Source organism: Protopterus annectens, chromosome 1.part2, assembly GCF_019279795.1.
Source record: "Protopterus annectens isolate FY-2018-M chromosome 1.part2, PAN1.0, whole genome shotgun sequence".
Lineage (NCBI taxonomy): Eukaryota > Metazoa > Chordata > Ceratodontiformes > Protopteridae > Protopterus > Protopterus annectens.
In genome coordinates this window covers 178,338,281-178,353,810 of record NC_056727.1, presented here as the reverse complement: position 1 = coordinate 178,353,810, position 15,530 = coordinate 178,338,281, and the positions used below count along the sequence as shown (strand labels likewise).

At 39.9% G+C, this 15,530-nt stretch overlaps 1 protein-coding gene across 1 annotated transcript in view; it reads right to left on the bottom strand.

The window, feature by feature from the left end:
- FLVCR1 (FLVCR heme transporter 1) overlaps window positions 1-15,530 on the bottom strand; it is a 927,801-nt gene that overhangs the window by 195,986 nt on the left and 716,285 nt on the right. The window contains exon 8 of the mRNA XM_044055488.1: window positions 14,232-14,343. Coding sequence (XP_043911423.1) covers window positions 14,232-14,343 — 112 coding nt within the window. The remainder of the gene's footprint in view (window positions 1-14,231; window positions 14,344-15,530) is intronic.

Sequence of the window (15,530 nt, the reverse complement as noted above, 5' to 3'; positions counted from 1 at the left end):
GTCTCTTCCCACATATCCCAAATGCCACAATAGAATCCTTTTTAATCCAAACACCAAAACATTTCATCCCACCATATTCCCATAAATATGAGCACAGTTGAAACAATTCAACAATTCATGTGTGAGAACACAGTTTACAGTGATGGCATTTGCTTTATCGGCATTTATTTTATATCCCGAAAAAAAAAAAACTTGAAACTGCCTCAAAATGTTCCACAGCACCTTAGATGTCCTGTTCTGTATTCAGCAAATACAAAATAATATCTGCAATTTTTTCTTGAGTATCCTCTGAATCTGTCAGTCCCTTATTCTCCTTGCCAATGGTTCTAAGTACAAGGCAAATAGTAGGGGAGAAAGAGGCCACCCTTGCCTTGATCTTGTCGGAGAAGGACCCTCCCACTCTAATTCTTGCCTCTGGCTCTTATATAGCTTCCTAATTAACCCCATTATTCTTTCAGGAAACACAAATGCTGCCTTTATCCTACTCATAAACTCCTTACCTTTATTGAATGCCAACTCTGCATCAGGACCCATCGACAACAGTGGGGTCTTCTTGCACAAAGCTTCTCTTTGAACCATCCTTGTTCTGTTAATGTTGTCAAACGTTTACCTCTTCTCAGAAAATTAAACAATGATCCATATCTGTCAGTCTGATGACACCTTAGCCATTCTCCCAGCTAGCACAGACATAATCATGGTTCAAAACTGAAACTGGATTTAAAGGGTCTCCGCCCTCTTTGTAATTCACAGCCATTCGCAACTTTCTTTCAAGATGCTGGTAATGTCCCCCCTGTTAAATTATTATTAAACAAGACATTCCAAATCTTTATCACTTTTCCCCTCATAGCTTTCAAACTTCCACATGAATAGAATCTTTTCCTGGAAACTTCCCTGTTTCTTGATTACATATTGTCATTTTTAATCTCATTGTCTCCCATTTTAACTATTAACTTATTGAGCCTTATCTTCCTCTAACCTTGGCTTATTTAAGTCTTCCATAAATATTTCCACTTGCGTCTTCTCAGGTTAGTAAAATGTTTGAAGAAAGAGGGTATCCAAAAAAGGTGATTCAAGAATATAAGGAATATGTGTTAGGAGAATGGGGCAATAAATATAAGCCATTATTGGGTGATGAAAAGGGTGTTGAGAATAGTAGAAAAATAACAGAATTAGAAAATGCTAGATTTGAAAAGGTTATGGTCATACCATATGGTAGTAAACAAAAGAGGTAGAAAACATTATTAAGAAGAATTGGATTATTCTTAAAAATAATCAGAAATTATGGGGTATCGGAGGTGATAAACCAAATTTTGTTTACAAAGTAGGGCCAAATTTAAAGAAGAATTTTGAAAGTACAAAAGACACAAAAATTTATGGTGGAACTAAAAGATGTGGACATTGCTCCCAATGTAAATACATATTTAGTAATGATCAGATAATTTTAGACAATACATTGTTATCCACAATAAATTTCGTCAAAGGGAACTGTCAAACCAGAGGAATAGTGTATTTGGCTATCTGCAAATCCTGTCCAGCCTTTTATGTGGGAAAAACAGAACGTAGGCTTAAGGACAGGATTTACGAACATACATATCAGATAACCACAAATAACTTGAATAAGGCACTATATAAACACTCCACAATGTGTAAGGATTTTAAAGAATTTCATTTTGGGATTTTAGAAAAAGTCACAAAGGAAAGTACAGTTTTGTACCTACCATAAATGTAGATGTTCGAGTGCTAATACAGCTGCAGTAATCACAGATGGGTTCTCTGCCGTCAGGCGGGTCCTCGGTCGGCCGAATTCCAAAGTCTAGGTCCGGCGTCGGTTGTTGTCGCTTTCTCTCCTGACGTCAGTGAGGCCGGAGTATATAAGACACAGCCAACGCCATGTTCTTCAGTCTTTCTTGCCCCAGATGTCAGGTGCCCCCAGAAGGAAGGCAATACATAAATTATGTTTATATGTATATACATGCAATGCAATATAATCCAAAATCAGAAGTTGCAAGCAAATAAACCATAGAAGGATAAACCAGTCAAGTTGTATGAAGAGGGGGTTATGCCCCATGCCTTTACCAAGTGGGGAAGGAGGGAGGGAAACCTGTACTGCAGCTGTATTAGCACTCGAACATCTACATTTATGGTAGGTACAAAACTGTACTATGTTCATCGTGCATACAGCTGCAGTAATCACAGATGGGTAGAGTCCCAAAGCTGCGCACAGGGTGGTAGGTACTAGGAGGAACTGGGTTGAGCCAGAATGCCCTGAAACACAGCAGTGGCAAAGCCTGCTCTAGTTTTGGAATATAAAGGCAGGTGGTAGTGTTTTGTGAAGGTATGTACAGAACTCCAAGTGGCTGCCTCCAAAATATCTCTGGTAGGAACTCCTCTGAGGAAGGCTGTAGAGGTAGCTATGGCCCTGGTGGAGTGAGATCTGATGCCTGTAGGAACAGATTTCCCATGATAGGAATAACAAAACCGTATGCAGTGGCCTATCCACTTTGAAATAGTCTGCTTGGTAACTGGCTTCCCTTGAGTCCCTACAGCATAGGACACAAAGAGTTGTTCTGATTTCCTGAAGGGCTTTGTTCTGTCCAAATAATAACGTAGCAGCCTATGGATGTCTAAAGAGTGTAGCAGCCTTTCCCCTTTGTTTTGAGGATTGGGGTAAAAGGTAGGTAGGTGTATGGCTTGATTTAAAGCTACCCTGGATACCACTTTAGGCATAAATGACGGGTTGGTACGAAGGGAAACCCTGTCCTGATAGAAGATGAGAAAGGGCTGCACCGCCATGAGGGCCTGTAGTTCCGAAACCCTATGAGCTGAAGTGATAGCCAGAAGGAAGGCTGTTTTCCAGGACAAATATTGCAAATCTGTTGAGGCAGCTGGTTCAAAAGGAGGCAATGTTAATTTTTCTAGTATGTAATTAAGATCCCAGGCTGGTATTGGTTGTTTCCTTGGTGGTCTTATATTCTTAGCCCCTCTGAGGAACTGTCATAAGAGTGGGTGAGAAAATAAAGGAGGATCCGTGTTGAATTCTGCAGAAATGGCTGAGGCATGGATTTTTATGGAAGAAAATGAAAGTCCACTGTTCAGCAGCTCAGCTAGATACTGTAATACCTGAGGCAAGTTCAGTTTTCTAGGGTCCTGGCCTTTTTTCTCATTCCAAGAGCAAAACCGCTTCCATTTTGCGGAGTAAGCTTTTCTAGCAGATGGCCTTCTGGCCTCCAAAATGACATCCTGCACCTCCTTGGAGAGTAGGGTCTGTTGTGGTGTTAAGGAATTTTCCATGCAGCGAGATTGAGTGTTTTCAGCTGACTGTGAAGAATTTTGTAGCTGTGCTGAGTCAGCAGAAGAGGCATTAGAGGCAGGGACCAGGGAGGAGTATGTGTTAGGCTCCTCAGGAGCGGGTACCAGTGTTGCCTTGGCCAATCTGGAGCAATCAGTATCATCTTCGGTCTGTCTGCTCTTGCTTTCAAAAGCACCTTGGGCAGGAGAGGGAGAGGTGGGAATGCGTAAACTGTCCATGCTGTCCAACTGAATGAAAGGGCGTCCACTCTCCAGGCCTTTGGATGAAAGGTCCTCGAACAAAACTTTTCCAATTGATGATTCCTGTGGGAGGCAAAAAGATCTATGTCTGGCCTTCCCCACGCTTGGATTATCTCTGTAAACACCTGAGGATGCAACTTCCATTCGTGTGGATCTGTCATATTTCTGCTTAGATTGTCTGCCAATGTGTTTTCCAATCCTGGCAAGTACTGTGCTTGAAGTTCGATTTGCCATTCCAGAGCCAAGTTCCAAAGAGTCATGGCTAGTCTGCACAAGGGGTATGAATGTGTTCCTCCTTGTTTGTTTATGTACCCCATTACTGTGGTGTTGTCTGTTCTTATCAGTAATTGTCCTGGATGCAGGAGGTCCTTGAAAGCTGTAGTTGCATTTATTACTGCTAGCATTTCTTTTTGATTGATGTGAAGGTGCTTTTCCTTTTGGGACCATTTGCCCTGAATGCACCTGTCCGTCATGTGCGCCCCCCAGGCATAATCTGAGGCGTCTGTTGTGATGACTTGATTTACTTGAGGCTTGCAGAATGGAAGACCTGTATTTGCTTGACATGCTTGGGCCCACCATAGAAATTCCTTTTGCAAACATGGAATTATTGGTATTATTGTTTCCAAACTGTGACTGTGTTGAGACCATAGGTTTTTTAGGTACCATTGAAGTTTCCTCATATGCAGCTTTGCACATGGGATTAAAAGAATGCAAGATGCCATGAAGCCCAGAGCCTGCAGGATTTTCCTTGCAGTAAGCCTGGTACATTTTGCTAGTATTTTGAAGTACTGAGTTAGTTGCCCCTGTTTTTCTGGCGTAAGATAGGCCATCTGGGTGTTTGTGTCCAAGTTGGCACCCAGGAAAATTATTTTCTGAGATGGTGTTAGCCTGGATTTCTCTTTGTTGATTGTGTATCCCAGAGAATGCAGTAACCGTGTTACATAAGCCAGATGTTCCAGAAGTATGTGCTTGCTGTCCGCTTGGATCAGGCAGTCGTCCAAATAAGGGTAAATTTGTATCCCTTGAAGTCTGCAGTAGGCAATCACTGATGCCAGGCACTTTGTGAATACTCTGGGCGCAGTAGATAAGCCAAAGGGCAATGCAGAGAATTGATAGTGGATTGAACCTGCAAGAAATCTGAGGTATCTTCTGCAGCTTTGTCTGACTGGGACATGCAGGTATGCCTCCTTGAGGTCCAATGTTACCAGCCAAAACTCTTTGCCCAGCATGGGAATAAGCTGCTGTAATGTGAGCATCTTGAATTTTGGTACGAGTAAAAATGTGTTTAGGATGGATAAGTCCAAAATGGGTCTCCAGTCGTTTCCTTTCCTTGGTACCAGAAAAAGTCTTGAATAAAAACCTTGACCTTGTTCGTGAGTAGGTACCTCTTGTATAGCTCTCATGCTTATGAGCTTTGAAATTTGTAGTTGTGCCTCTGCCCTTTGATTGTGTGGCAGGTTTGGCATGCCTCTCATTTTTGGAAGAGTGTGGAATTGAAATTTGTAGCCTCTGTTTATAATGTCCAGGATCCATTTGTCTGTTGTGACAATATGCCAATTTCTTGCAAATAATGCTAGCTTTCCTCCCAAAGGTGCTGCCAGCTGAGACCTGCTTGGCATGGAAATGAGGGAGTCATTGGGTTTGTTTCCTGTATTGTTGTGCACTGTCTTCGCCACCTCTTGGTGCTGGAGTTTGCCATTGTCGGCCTCTATATGATCCTTGTGATTGCCCTCTGCCCCTTGTGCGTCTGTATCTACCTCTTTGGGGCTTGTCAGTGGCTGGAAAGGACCAGTTTTTTGAAGGCCAATTTCTACTAAAACGTGGTGTTTGGACCTGTAAAAAAGCTTTGACAGTTTGCATAGATTTGGCTTTTTCTTCCATTTTCCGTAATATCTCCTCAGCATTAGTACCAAACAGCACATCCTTTTGTAAAGGAGCATCTAGAAGTTTAGCTTTCACCTGATCAGGCAAGTTTTGCTCCCTAAGCCAGGCATGTCTACGAATGACTGATCCTGTAGCAGCCGCTCTACTTGAGGCCTCTAGGGCATCATAGCTACATTGTAAGGTGTGTTTACCCACTTGCTCTGCACTATGCATCATATCCTGCAACTCCTTCAAATCTGGTTGTTCAGGTTGAGACATTTTATTCCTTAATTGTGATAACAAGAACTGTTGATATTTAAGCATATGAAACTGACAATTTAAGGCCCTCATGGCTAGGGTGGCCGAGGTATATACCTTTTTCCCCACCTTTCTAAGGATCTTGACTCTCTTTCGGCAGGAAGTGGATTCTTGGCAGTAGAGGCCTTCAATCCCTTGGGGCCTTGAGAAATGGTTTCAGGGTCAGCATTATGGCTTTTGTAGAGAAATTGGTGAGAGTTAGGAACTCTGTAGTACCTATCAGGTTTGACTGGTGCAGGAGGCAGGGAATCCGGGTTAAGGCAAGCCTCCGAATAAACATCATCAAGTATGTCCAAAACAGGAGGTATAGCCAGAGGTCTGTGTTGAGGTAACAAAAGAAATTCCCTAAGTCTTTTCTTTGAATCGGAAAAGTCTTGGCCTTCCCAATGGAAGTGTTCCCTTAAAGTGTGCAAGGTTTCCCCAAAGGAAAAATCCTCAGGAGGAGATACAGAAGGAATGGACTGCACTGCATCTGATTCCTCAAAAGGGGAGTAAGAGTGTTCCTCTACATCAGAATGTTCTGATAAAATGGAGCCCTGATCAGAAGAGGGAGAATCTTCCTCCACTCTGGGTCTCTTGTCTGGAGGGGGTTGAGAACCCCTGATAAGAGTAATTAAATCCTCAGCCATTTTAAGCATCTGTTTTTTAGGCATGGGGCCTGGAGATGGGCCCTGTGCAACAGGCCTCTTGGGATGCCTGGCTGCTTTGGATTTAGTAAAGGCCTTAATAGAAAAAGAAGATGAGGGTCTAAAGACACCATGGGTGGAAGTGGACCTGTCCACATTAGGAGGCTCAACATTAGCAATGGCTTCGGTGGTTGTAGTCTGGGAAAGGGCCGAGGTACCTGCGGTCTCAGGTACAGAGGACACCGCCAAAGGAGTGTCGTCGGTAGTCAGGGACTGCAAAGGCATCTCACTGAGAACCGGACCACGTGTAGCCTGTTTTGGTGTGGTGTCGGTGGGGACCGCGGACCTCACGTGTCGGTCCTTGTCCTTGCGTTTTTTGGACAAAACGGTAGTCGGAGTTTCCTACGACATTTTATAATCAAAGGCTTTACCAAAATAGTGTTGGGCGAACTCCGCCAGACGCTTAATAGTGCGTTTATTGAAAGTAGTGCAAAAGCGACAGCCCGAGACGTCGTGGTCTGGGCCTAAACAAGGTATGCAGAGGGAATGGAAATCCTTATGCGGTATTTGCTTCCCACAAGAAATACAATTATTAACTTTTTCTGACATCGGTCTGAGGCAAGAAAAGTTTCCCCAACGGGGTACTTAGCTTTAATGAAGACTTCGGTTTCCAATTTTTTCGTAATTCAGGAGCTGGCCGACCGGCACTTGTGAACTGCTTCTGCTTCGGGCACCGCACGGCAAAAAAGACAGAAGAACATGGCGTCGGCTGTGTCTTATATACTCTGGCCTCACTGACATCAGGAGAGAAAGCGACAACAACCGACGCCGGACCTAGACTTTGGAATTCGGCCGACCGAGGACCCGCCTGACGGCAGAGAACCCATCTGTGATTACTGCAGCTGTATGCACGATGAACATCCAAGGGGTGGTGATTATAGAAGCTACATAGAAGAGAAAGAAACATGGTGGCAAATTAAGTTACAAGCTGGGCGAAAGCCAGGCTTAAATGAAATTATTTCTATCAAACCTATTTTAAATAAAAAAGCTTCATACAGTAAATAAATGAAACGATTTTAATATTTATATTATTACTTTTGTAACATAAAGTCCTAACATAATGTACAAATGTTGTGATAATTATATTTTAAATGTTTTAAATGTTGCAAAAAATGTATTACATACTTTTAAATATTGGTTAGAAACCCATTTAATATTAATGAACTTGTTAATATTAATGAATTTTGTTACATTCATTACTGGTGATGTCACAGTAAGTGGGTATAAATAGAGGAACATGGGAATATTCATTGATTCTGATGAAATCCCTATAGGAGGGAAGAAAGCGCTCAATCAGTTGGACTTTTTAATCTTTTGTGTGAATAATAAAATATCAAGTGTTTCTACATCTCAGCAGTGACAACTTTTTATACATTGTCTATCAGCTAACCAGATCCTCATGTCCTCAGGCAAAGTGCTAAGGGCTTGTTCCCTCACCAAAAGGTCTGCCAGCCCTTCAAAAGTGGTGACCTGACATCCCCTCACCCAGCTATGAAAATAAGTGCTCAGTTCAGCAACATATTCACACACACTTTCATCTGCCTTGCGTCTATGCTCACAAAACTTTTTCCTATACATTTCAGGTGTTAGCTTAAAACATTATAAAAGACATTTTTTTACAGCAGTATAATCAAAACAGACAGCGTCAGGCATTTTTGACAAATAAGTTACAGCTTTCCCATGGAGTAAGCGGGTCAGGAACCATACCCAGAGCCTTTGGTCAACACTATACTATTTGCATACCCTCTCAAACATGTGAATGAAACTATCAAAATCATCCCCCTGTTTAAATTGCAGAAGAAATTTACTGACCTGTTGTGCTTCTGGGGTCCAGTTACTCCCTTCCCTATTACCTCCATGACTCTGGCGAAGAGTCAGCATTTCCCTCTCATGCCTCTGACGCTCCTTTTCTTCGGCTTCTATCTCAAAATGCCTGACCTCCAACTCAAGTCGCTTTAGCTCCAGCTGGATTTTTAAGTCCACTGCAGAAAGGTTGAGCTGTCCATTCTCCGAGGATATTGTATTTCCACTGCCAGTCTGACTGTCCTTCGCAGAAAGGGTGAGCTAACCATTCTCTGAGGATATTGCATCTCCACTGCCAGTCTGATTGTCCTCCTGGATGCTGTTTTCTGATGCAGCTGTAATCAAGGCTACAATTAGGTCTGCCTTAGTCAGGTTTCCATGCACCTGTCCCCTAGCCTGGCACATCTCCACCAGCTGGCTCCTTGTCAGCTTTCCATACTCCTCTGCTGACATGATGCCTGCTCACCCTGACTCAGAAAGCTAACAAAAGAAATAAAACAATTGTGATCTGAACTCTGAGTATTCAATGCGTGGCTGTTTTAAGAGTACAAAACACATTCACAGATCACTGTACATAAGCTACAGGATTCACTCTACCCACACCATTACAAGCCAATTAGTATTTGCCAACTAATTAATATGTGACGTGGATATCCCACTAATGCCCCCCAATTAGTATGTGAAGTGGATCCCACCACTGCAAACCAATTAATATGAGGATATCCCAACCATTGCCACAAATTAATATGTGACGCCCGTGCCCTGGCCCAGCAATCAAGGAGCCTCAATCCTCACCATTAACACCAGAGAGGGTGTCTCATATATGAGGAAAGGATAACAAATACACACAGTAAAGTGCAATTTCCCTTAAGAGCACACAGAGATCACAGTCAGACTGGGGCTGGTAGCTCCCTTGCTCTCCAGGTTCCCAATAAGACTCCCCACTGGCACAGCTATAGAGTCCAGATCTCAGCCTAGCTGGCAAGCTAACCTCCAGTAAACTCTCTGCCCAACCAGTGCTTCGTGTCCTTGCCCGAGTAGCTGACACACACACACACACTTTGAGATAAGTATTTATACAACTTCACAGACACTCCTGGGAAAAGCTGACACAGATTCTCCAACTGTGCCCCTATGCCCAGACTATACGGCAGTAATTCCTGCCACCACCAGCTAATAATTATCAGCTACCCAAAGGCCCTTAAAAGGGTGTCCAATTATTACTGTGCAATATTATTATCCAACAGTAGTGTAACTAAGTAATCAAGGCTTACTGAAAGGGCTTAGTACAGGATCACTTATAAGCATGCAATGTACTCTAGAGCTTAATTTATCTCTACATAAGCCAGCCACAGTTGAAAGGGTTTAAAATATTTAATAATAAATACTAAAAACACAAGACAATACTATTATACCACAATGCTATTCAAGAGTTCAGAGATCACACAGAAAATTAAAATAATTCAGTAGTACAGTTCTGACATAACAGAAAAACACTTAGTCTAATCTTTTCTAATTCCTAACTATTCATAAGAGAAAACACAGTGCTAAAATCCTACTTACATACAGAGCATAAGGCAGTGCTGATGAGATGAATGTCCAAGATCAAAATGCTTACAGTCTCTCTCTGAGCAATAGTTTTTAAAATCACTAACAAACATTTCTGCTGGGCCCTCCCAGATTACATAATTCTGGACACTTAGGTTTCCCAGTATACACATTACATCATTTTGACACTTAGCCTGGGGTTCCCAGGCCAAAAGGCTACATTATTTAGCAAGCTAACACCTGCTCAGGAAGCTACAACAATAAAAGATATTTCACATGTACACTCTAGTTATTATTCCTTAAGTTAAAACAACAGAAAGAATGTGCTAGCCCAGACAGGCTGACTCTGAGCTCTACATATCAAAGGATAGATTTGAAACCATTTTAACTCCAAAAGAAAGATTTGAAATGCTTGACTTAGTTTTCCTTACAGCAGATGGCAATGTTGCTACAATCTTGAACTTCAACATTTTAGTATTTTCTTTCATTTAAGAAACAAGCCTCTAATTTACATTTATATTTACAAATGATAGAATTATCTGCACAATTCTATCTGGCTAGGCTGGCAGCCTTCACTCCTTCTCTACCAGTCTTCACAATCTCTATAAATAATTCCCTTTACTTCCTTCTCATATGTCTTTCTTTCTCACCTTTATTTTTACATTCACAAGTAAGGATTTTATGATCCAGTGATTTTAACACCTGATTTGAGTAAGCAATATATCATTAGACAGTTTCATGTTAATGTCTTTCAGATTCAATGGTTTGACATTTGAGCAGACATTAAATTATATTCTGTAACTTTGTCTAGTTTATAAAACCACTTTATTAACTCAGCAGTCATCCCCAGATTTTTGACTAATCCTCTTGCCACAAATTCTTAGTGTCACTTTTTTAACATTGTTAGCTTTGTGTACACTTTCATTGCTTTGTTCCATCAAATCTCTTCTTTTCACTTGAACATTCACTTTGGTCACTTAGTTTGCAAAATAACCTTTCCTTCTACAAGTTCTACAAATAATAAATCACTGAACATTTCTATCATGCTTATAGCCACTCCTCATACAGAACTTAATGATAGATTTACCATGCCACTCCTCATACACAACTTAATGATAGATTTACCATGCTGTTTTACTCTATACCAATTCACAACTTTCTTGTCCCAAAGACAAATGTATGCAGTTCTAACTCCTCTGTGAGGTCTTCCAACTGTGAAGTACCAATTTAATTTGCCCTGCATATGTCAGTCACCTCATTTAATATCAAAACTGTTTGGCAGTATTTACTACTCACAGCATTGCTGATACCAAACATGATTTTATCACTTAAAGATGAATCATGTAATTCAGTAAACTCAGTCTTTGGTTTGGTTTGAGTCATTAACGTAATCAAGAGAATCTCTGTGGGACCTTGTCACGTTGTAAAGATAAAATGGCAGCTATAGGGCACATTTTTTTCTTGGCTCACATAACTCTGAAACGTGTGTCTTCACTACAATACTCATTTTCCTTCCCACTTTAAACTCAGATCCCACTGTGAAATACAGAAATAAAACACATTTCACCTTTTCAGGCTTCTTGGATATACTGCCTGTAGTAGTGAATAAATTACATCTTCTTGATCCACAGTTACCATTTCTTGACAGGATGTCTTCCATATACAGACAAAGACTGCTGCAGCTGTAGCTCCATCATTCTAACACAAATGATGAAACTACTTATTTTGGTCCCTCTCGATGCCATATAACATTTTGAATTCAAAGATATAGAAAAAAGTGGTGAGATGGTTATGGAAGTACTATCAGCCAAATCAGCTTTGATTGAGACTAGACCGCTTGACAAAGAGATGACTCTAAATGTTGTAACGGTGACAATTATTTTAAGAATTATGCATATGTGTTGCATGCCCCAATACATTCCAGATGCTTGAGATTCCAAACATTTATTTAAGCAACAGTTCCTTTAGACAAACTAACAAGTCCTTTTATTCTACTCCTGTGAAGGGAAATCATAGTTGTCCTATTCCAGTCTTCAGGAAATGTACCTTCCTCTTGCTAAGTGGCACTACTAGCTCTCCTTTTAATTCTCCAAGAATTGTGCAGTAAGTGCCATTACATCCCACTGTCTTGGACATATTTAGCTTTTGAAGTTTTTTCTTCTGTTAAAGGACTGGAATCAAATCTAAAATGGTGTTTCCCCCCATTTTTGTCTCCCCAAGCTGAAGCTGTGCCAGCCAGTCATCTGATGGACATTCGTCTACCCTTTCTTGATTTCACTCATTTAGTATCTTTAATCGCTTTTAATAACTTGTTCATTTCTCACCCAATAAGTGTCAGGAGTAGTAGAGGTAGTCATTATACAGCATGACTGTAGTTTATTTAACTGAACTTGCTCCTGAAGTCTCCAAAGTATGGATTTTATAGAAAATGAAAACCAGTTAGCTTGCTTTTCTAAACAAAACAGCTAGCATGATTGGTTTTATTGGTTCCATATCTGTCTGCAACTGCCCTTAGGCTTACCTGAGGATGGTCTATGCAATAGCATTACAGGCCTACCCCTTGGGGAAGAATACAATGGTTAGTAGATTAATCAAGTTATCAATGGTGCCAGTGGATGCCATGCCAAGATGTTATTAGACCAGCGCTCTCAATATAGTTTTATTGGCAATATTTGGTAAATTGCCCTTCTTTAACTTCATGACTATTTAACACTTTATTCATTCACAGTCCTACTTTTTCACTACCTCTCTCAGTCCATCCCCCTCTATCATCCATAGCCTCATTGTCCCCTCCCTTGAAATAATTTACTCCCTTATCTATAAAAGTGTTAATTAGCTTATCTGCTAAGACTGTCTACATCTGGTACTTTATTCACTCACACATCAATTATTTATGATGCAAAAGTAAGAAAACCAGAATGAAAGATATACACACACACACACACACATATATATATATATATATATATATATATATATATATATATATATATATACACACACACACACACACACACACACACACACACACACACACACACACACACACACACACAGACACACATTTTTTTTTCTTTTTTGGTCATTTTTGCCACTTAGCATCTTTCCATCAGCCTTTCTCTATTTGGTCTTGATTCCATTCATTCTACAGGTAGCGACACATCCGATAATATTTCGGAGGGAGAGACGGACAAACGGAGCCATCATCTACACATGCATAAAGGTTGTTTGTGCCAGCATCTGTGTCATTCTTTCAGATGTTTTTTGAGAAGGCAGTCCTCATACCAACAGCCCAAGTCCTGGCTTCCTCCCTTCCCTGACCAAGGCTGCTTGGGTTTCAAGACTGTACCATGACTATTCCCAGGCTAGGGAAATACAAAGCAACCCCACCTTCCCAAATGTATCATATAGAAGAAGGCAATAGAAGAGTTTATATTAAGCTCCAACACCACCACCAGTGGCTGATGTGAACACGTGTATCACTGTGGGTGTCTACAGTATCATCTCCATGCATGTGCGTGTTATCATCCACCTGTTAATGATGGCTAATGTCACCATACTGATAACACCAAGCCCTCATTCCTGATTATGGCTGTATCTCTGTTACCTCAGGCCTCTGCTTGCATGGTCACAAGCAGCCAATCAGGACACTTACTCCCTACCCACTGGAATGTCAAAGTTAGCGTTGGCCACTCAGTTCCATCCTGCTCATCCAGTGTATGAGACTACTCAAACTCTGGTCTCATCTATGTATGTCATACTCATGGATTCATCCCACTATGCGGAGCTCAATATAGTGAAATATTTCTCATCCCTTCTTTTAAAAATTGAAAAAGTAATACACATTTTCTCAAATGCAAACAGTAGGCCTTCATGTCTCAATGAAGTCTCCACTGTATTCACATCTGCTCCTATGAAATGCAGTTACATGCTTATATTAGGTATTCCTCTTTTTGTTGAGAAAAAAACATTACTTTTGTGATCCTTATTTACTACTCAGCTTTTACTGAAAATAATGAAAATATCAACTAAATAATAAGCCAAATACACCTCCCTTCATTCACTAAATGAAAAATATACAACCTATCTTTTATTATATTTATCCAAATGTCCTTGTGAATGAGCTAAAAAAGAAATGTTTTCATTTCTTTTTCTTTAAGTTAAAATACATGCAGATACACTATTATAAACAGCAGACTATACAACAAAATACAATGAGCCTTTCCAGGGTGAGCAATGAAAAACGTATCATCTCTTCAAACTCATTTTAAGTGAAGATAGTACACTAGAAGAAATAAGTATCCCCATTCATTTGGGGTTCATTAAAGTTTTCCTGGTGAGCTCATCTATAATGAACTACTGCAAATTAAATAAAACCTATTATAAATACCTTTCAGACAGGAAGACAGTAGTTTTTAAAAAGCTAGGTGATAAACTTCTGTCATTAAGTTTGCACTGGCTTACCTGTTAAAACAATGCCTACAAAGATCCAAGCTGATAGAAAAATGTTTCCTGCGAGAGGACCGTAGTCAGTCATTAGCTTTCCTTGTGCCAGTGTAAACAGGATACCGAAAATCTGTCACACAACAAAAAATGCCATGAAAGCATTAATAAGCCAAGTTCAAATGAGGAAATAACATTACTAATACAGGAATACACAATATGATCCGGAATTTGCTGGAGGCAGACAATGGCACCCACAATCTTTTTCAGCAGTTAGATATTCCGAGAGTTATACGGATGCAGTCTTGACCCATGGCTTTTAAGAGAAACGGTGTGTGTATGTGTGTGTGTGTGTGTGTGTGTGTGTGAGAGAGATGTGTTTCTGTGCATGTATATATATGCACACACACACACACACACACACACACACACACATATATATATATATATATATATATATATATATATATATATACACATACACACATATATACATACATATACACACACATATACATACATATATATATATATATATATATATATATATACACACACACACACACACATATATATATATATATATATATATATATACATACACACACACACATACATATATATATATATATACATACATACACACAAATATATTATATATATATATATATATATATATATATATATATATGAAACTGTAAAACTTCCAAAACGAATGGAAGATGAAGGAGCCGGTAATAAGCTTTCGTCCCTTTATTAGTTAATAGGACTTCTTCAGAAAAATGATGTGGAAACACAGCAGTATTCAAATATATAGTAAGGAAATGCATGTAAAGCGTGCTATCAAACAGCTCTAACCACTAAGACCTTGCAATGTAAACATATGTATCAATAGTGTAACAACAGTAAAACTGTCAATCAACTGTAATAAATGAGCCTAAGTGACTCAAACAGGTGTCAATCAAAAGAGATCTAGCGTCACAACCTCAAAGCACACTTAACATGCAAACTCTCATTTAACCCAGGAGGGGAATCTGCATTAAGTTTTAGCTGCCATAGTAATTCTTTCACTTCTAATAGGTTATTTACATCTCAAAAAAAATAATCTATTTTATGTAAAACAAGAAATTTAAAGCCAGTAAAATTGTGACATACCCATCTATGTTTTGCTAAAGCATTTCTAGTGTCATTGTTTCTAACAGCAGCTAAATGTTCTTTAATTCTGGAAGACAACATTCTTGTGGTCTTCCCAATATAGAAAGCTGGGCAGGAATTACATACTGCAGCATAAACAACATTAATAGATTTGCAATCATAGTG